The sequence below is a fragment of the Haplochromis burtoni genome, unplaced genomic scaffold (genome assembly GCF_018398535.1).
Source record: "Haplochromis burtoni strain Fernald_Lab_line unplaced genomic scaffold, NCSU_Asbu1 Contig_309, whole genome shotgun sequence".
NCBI classification, from domain to species: Eukaryota; Metazoa; Chordata; class Actinopteri; order Cichliformes; family Cichlidae; genus Haplochromis; species Haplochromis burtoni.
Window position 1 is genome coordinate 1 of NW_024582670.1, and position 6,225 is coordinate 6,225.

The 6,225-nt window shown below is 39.1% G+C and overlaps 1 protein-coding gene across 1 annotated transcript; it reads right to left on the reverse strand.

Annotated features, from left to right (window-relative positions):
• Nucleotides 1-214: 214 nt before the first annotated feature.
• Nucleotides 215-3,876, reverse strand: pde1ca (phosphodiesterase 1C, calmodulin-dependent a; the record flags this gene model as incomplete). The annotated part of the gene is given in 6 exon segments (XM_005941284.2): nt 215-540; nt 1,016-1,156; nt 1,435-1,551; nt 1,833-1,899; nt 2,920-3,102; nt 3,763-3,876. Coding segments are annotated over 6 exon segments (727 nt in total), but the record flags the coding sequence as incomplete, so codon positions are not given.
• Between the last annotated feature and the right edge of the window lie 2,349 nt (nt 3,877-6,225).

The window sequence follows — 6,225 nt, forward strand, 5'->3', positions numbered from 1 at the left end:
GTGACTCCCAAGCTAGGCGAGTGGCTCCAGCAGATCCCGGGAACAACATCGGACATCTCTGTCCAGAAGAGCACAGTCCTAGGAACGATACTGTGCAGGTCCCTCAAGCTCCCAAGCCTCTGGTAGAGGACCCGATCTTGAAGGATTGACCGCCCGCAGGGGCGAGCGGGGAATTTTTTCTTTTTTTTTTATAAAAACAATATTATGACTTTAAACACTTTATTCCACATGGTTAAGTATTGTAGAGTAGGTTAGATATAGGCAGGGACACCCAGGCAACATTAGACAATAGACAGCTAGAGAGACCCCTCTCTGGTCCTTCAGGAAGAGGGGGCCTCCCTGGGAGGGCGTTTTACAAGTAAAATTATTTACGACTTTTAAATAACACTAGAGCCCCTCAGAAACTGCAATAATTTGAATGTTGCTCAGTAGGAATTACCTGGTCTGAATATGGAAGTTATTAGTAGTCCCTGTATGCTCATAGTCATGGATGGCAGCTGCAAAAATAATGGCAAAGATCTCCAGCTCAGTTAGCCAGTGCTGAAAGAAAGTGAGATGATGCATTTTGTATGTAGTAACAAACAAACAAGCAATAAATATGAATATAATATTGCTTTACACAATTGTTAATATAAAAAAAATTCAATAGCCACTTAAATCTAAGGCTTCATGAGTTCTGTGTTTAGAATTGCTTTAAAAGTATACTGGTCTTTCTTGAACTGCAAGATTAATGGACTCCCCAAAGACAAACCTAAAGAATGATCAAAATCTGTACAAAAAAGACAAAGGTATACCGACTATTGGATTGCAGCAGTGTTTCCCCTTTAATGTTTTATCAGGATGTGGGGTAGTTTTAAGGTTTTAAATGTTGTGGCTTGCTAGCAGGTCATAACAGTAAAGAAAAAAAAGAGTCCATTACTTCAAGATATGAAAAAGTCTCTCTTTGAGAACTCGAAAGAAGCAAAGCAGTTTTCCTGGTTACATTTTAAATCACCATTAACCAAGCAAGACTTACCATTATTCCACTCTTAATGAGCAGGTAATGGACCGTTTGTGTGACATCAGCAGCATGTATCAAGTTGTGGTAGGGGTTTTTGTATTTGCTGTATCCCATTTCCAGTGACTCCACAAATGATGTGAGTGCAGAGGTAGGAATCTGATATTGAGACAATGCAGGAGAGAAGCATGATGACTGCAAAATTAAGTCGTATATGATTACATCACTTTAAAAGATAACGCCACATAAAAAACAAAACAAAAAGTCATTTATAGTCTGTATGGGAAATTTTTTCACAAGGTTATTAAAGTATTGCACTTCTTAAACAAAACTGCAGACCTTGTTGTTTTAGAATTAGAAATTCCCTTTAAAACTTAAAATAATATGAGGGTCAATCATTTAAATGATATATGGAAGCTGTCTTTATTTGAGTTTACCTTGAAACGATTAATCAGGTTATATCTGTTGAGCAGTTCAAAGAAGACAATTTTCAGAGCATGGTTTCCGCTGGCATCATTCAGTGCAAACACATCAAACGACCACATATCTACATGCTACAGACACATAGAAACCAGTTTTATTATCATTTGAATAACATAAACGAGTGTGTCCTTGTGTACCTTGTCTTACCTAAGTCATACACAAAATGGCAGCTTTTGTTCCTGCATATTAGTATGGTAGATAGAAAACTTTTTCCCTGGCCTTAATCTGTTAACTCTCTATTGTATAACTTGCTCATGACATTTTAATACTGAGATTAAAACTGAATGCAGACTCACATACATGTCACTGATTTTATTTTTAAAGAAATCACCAAGTACATGTGCATTTATACCTTAAGCATAGTGATGACATTTAGGGAATAACTGAGACCAGTCATGTTGGAGGTTCGTCTGAACATCCTGTAACCCACAGACAAAAGTACACAGCAACACAAGCACACACCAAATGAACAAATGCACTATGCCCAGTATGGTAACTCATTTATTAATTTGAATATGTTACATTTATTTTGGAGAAGGAATAATCAGAGGCAATATTATTTTAAAAAAAATCCATCCCCAAAATAGAAGATCCCCAGAGTTTTGAAGCAGTACTGCAATATTAGGCCAAATAATAAAGAAAGATTAACTTTTGTTTATTCTAAATTGTTATTCAGTCTAAGGGGAAAATAAATCTATTCTATTAAAACCTTGTCAACCTCAATTTTTTTTACCATTCCATTTTCTATATTGATAAAGTAATGTTTATATTTCTGGCATTACTTCTATAATCTGCGTAATTTATTTTGAGAATAATATGTGTTGTACTGAGTGGTTCGGATTGGCTCCCAAGCCATTCTAATATAATATCTGTTGACCTGAGTTGCGGCCATAATATGCTATTCAAAGGTAAAGGGGTAATTCAAAGCTATTACTAGGTACTAAATAGATTTTCTCTGATCACTCCAGTATCCCAAGAGCTCAGAGACAAGTTGTTAGGTTAACTGCTGATTCTTAATTAACTTTTGGGATGTAAGATAGCTGAAGAACATCAAGATAGATTTAAGATTAATTCTAATTGGTGGATGTGACTGGTAGTGCAACAAGTGTTCATCAAGTCTAGAGAAATGATATATATGCCAGTCCATTTCTATTGTTTGTGTCTTATCCATGGAAACAAAATGATGCATCTCGGGGCCTTATCCAAATTATTCACTGTATTTTAATCAAAACCATTACAAGAAAAAAGTACCATTTGGCCGAACTTCTCAACATATGTTTTAGTTACAGAAATGTGTGATGCTTTTTTTTTTCAAATAAATAGACAAGAAAATAGAAAAACAAATGTACACACTTTTTATTGCTACCTAGGCTTCTGTTCTGTTACTATGCTGACTTGTTAAACTGACTTGTATTTTTTATAGCTGTCTTAAGCCAAACCTCTCCACAAAGATCCCAGCCTGTACTGCACGGACGATGCTGCGGAAGTGTGGTTTGTCTTCACTGTGGTGCAGCAACAGGGTTCTCTGCCGTGTAAAAGTGGAGGCCAACCAGTCACGAACCTCCAGTGGTACAGAGTCTGACTGGATATCACTCAGCTCATCATCTTGGTGCCCCAGTTGTCTGCAAGACCATTCACAAAAACACTGAATGTACATTTTCATCTTCTAAAATAATTAATCTATCATCCTCATCTTAAATGAATCAAGCCAAGCCAAGTTTAATTAAAACAGCACTTTAAAATGGCAAGTTGTGACCAAAGAGCTTCACATTAAGGAGAAAATAAAATAAAATAAAATAAAATATTTGTAGAGAAACCTGTGAGTGACAATGCTCAGGACTTTTTATGAGTATGCTGTGGCCAGTGATAGATGTAGCCATACCAAATGACAAACACATCAGAAAGAAGGAACATGAGAAGCTGGAAAAGTACCAAGGGCTCAGAGAAGAACTCAAGAAGATGTGGAGGGTGAAGGTAACAGTGGTCCCTGTGGTAATTTGAGCATTTGGTGCACTGACCCTAAAGCTAGGTGACTGACTCCAGCAAATCCCAGGAACAAAATCCTAAATCTTTGTCCAGAAGAGCACACTCCAAGGAACAGCAAAGATACTGCGCAGGACCCTCAAGCTCCCAGGCCTCATAATATGTTTGGCATAGCGCAACATATAAAAAAGTTTTATTGCATTGTGAGTATTACATTGTCTTATTGAAATACTGACTATTTTATTTTTCCACCACTGATTAAAGTCTATACATGGGGAAATTAGCTAAAAGCTCCTTACCTGTTTTCCTCAGGACAGAGAGATTCAAGGAGACAGGCGGCAAACTCCAGGTTTTTCTTCAGTTCCACCACAGATGCTTCTCCCTTCTCCAGCTGTTTAACAAGACACCGTAACCTAGAACAAATAGCCCATATCTCAGTATCACCTCAAAACTGTTAACACACCATGTGCTTGAGATCTTAACTCTCCCGGAGAACAAATCACTTATTGCCAAAACCAAATGGGAGAAAGGTCTGGAGTATTCCTTTGAGGATAGTGCTGGGTTAACCTTCCAAACCTCCCAAAAATGATGTGGGCTTTATAGATAATTGAGAAATTTTGAGAAAACCTTGGTCTTGTTAGGATAAGTGGCATCCATTTCAGTTTGAATGTAGCAGCTCTCATCTGCAGAAATCTGGCCAAATTTATAAATAATCTCTGGTTCTCTTCCACAGTATGTCTTTTGTCTTGTCTCCCTCCCCTTACTCCCATTTGGTCGCAGCAAAGGGCTGCCGCTCCCTGAACCTGGTTCAGCATTTTCTCGTGCACAGGGTCTATTGTCTTGATGTGAGCTTTCTACTCAGGGTTTTTTCTTGCAGTTCAGAGCAGAAATGTTTCTGTTAAGAAAATGACGCTTGTTAATTATAAGCTAAATATATTTCTACTAATGTAATTAGTTTGCTAACAGCAACAGGGATGAGTCAGTGAAAATTTTACTCTTTTTTTTGGAATAGTGTGTGTGTGTGTGTGTGTGTGTGTGTGTGTGTGTGTGTGTGTGTGTGTGTGTGTGTGTGTGTGTGTGTGTGTTTCGATAACGTGAACCACAGTATTGTTTCGAAGTCTCACCTTGCTGGTTTACTGTACTTCTGATGTTGACTCTGCATTGCTACCCCGGAGTGGCGTTATCTTGAACAGCACTTAGAATCACCATACTGGTTACACTAATATTATCAGCTACAGATGTTAGTGTGCAGAGAGGTGGTGGCAATGGTTAATGTCCTTACCCTCCAGATGTTCATAATAGGTTAGGCAGCACACAGATCAGCAATATACCCTCTTATAACACGTAAGAACTGCATGCACATATTGATTGAAGAGACATCTCTGTCAATATTCCCTCTAAGCTGCGCACGTGCGCAATCTCTCCCGTATTGGATTAGAACGATGCCACCTTATCCCATAGTCCTGCCAATAATGCGATTCACATTCGTATATACGCAGCTAATCAACGTCGCTGACAGGCTATGACAGCGTCCTTATGTGCCGACAGCGGTGTTTTAGCTAGCAAAGAATGGCTGATTTGGAGTGAAGCCACGTTAATGACAACGTGGACAACCATGGAGATGTGAGCAGGACAGACGGAACAATTTATGGAAAAAGTGTGGACTTTATACCAGTTTTTAAATTGTGTTGATCGGCCACGTGAAACCAGAGTTATGATAAAAATATCTGCAGTGTTTGGTTTTCTTCCTGAATACTGTCGTTGTTTATATTTACTGCGGGAAGAAACGGTAAAAACGGCGTTTTATAAGAAAAAAGGCTCGAAAGCGCTCTCCACCTGTGAGCAAAAACAAACTCCACCCCCCTCTCCCTTTCCTATTCGTCCAAAAAGGTACCATGTCGACCAATCAAAAAATGATATGGCAACGTGGCATCTAGTTGTTAAGAAACGGGGGGAAGTTTTGGGAGTGACGGCAGTGCCTTGAGATGTGAGAGATTTGAGACGTTTAGCGCAAATCTTGTGTCGTTAGTGTGTAGTGTAGTTCTGTTGTGTGTGTCAGAACAATGAGGCGACTGCTGAATGTTACAGGTATTACAGGAGTGATACATCTCCTGTTGTCAGGCCTGCAGGTATTAGGCTGTTGTTCTCCTTTATCTCATAGTGGACAGGGTTTCCATTTAACGCTAAGTTCCTTACAAAGACACATTTTCAAAGAAGGGAAGTATTTTTATAATCCAACCATATCTGAGCAAGAACATGAAAACACACATGAGAATCCACAGAGAGACAGAGGTTAATATTAACTATTGACTGAATGCTTTGTGCTGCATAAAGAAATGGTGAGTGAAAAAAGTTGAAGGAGAGCCACAACTGAGCCAGCAGTCTGAGTAAAGATCTACATCACCATCATTTATCTATTTATCTAAAAACATTTCCGGCATGATGGCGCCTGTGTTTGGCTTTGCCGCTGTCGGGTGTAGCTGTTTTCGCTCTATTGTTGTGTTTTTTCTCTCTACTCTGCTGTTTTTTAACTGTTTTAATGATGTTCTGGCTGCCTTGGTCTACGACCGTCTGACGCTATTATCCATCCGTTCGTCAATGACGGCCAAAGATGTTTTTTCCTTTTCCATTTGTGGGACTTTCCATTCTCCACTCTTTTTCCCGCATTCCTCTGGTACCTTCCACCCTCTGCCTGTGACTGAATCTTCGGCCAGCGCTTTCAGCGTTCCCCGTAGACTACGGAGAAGAAGAGGAAAGAGATC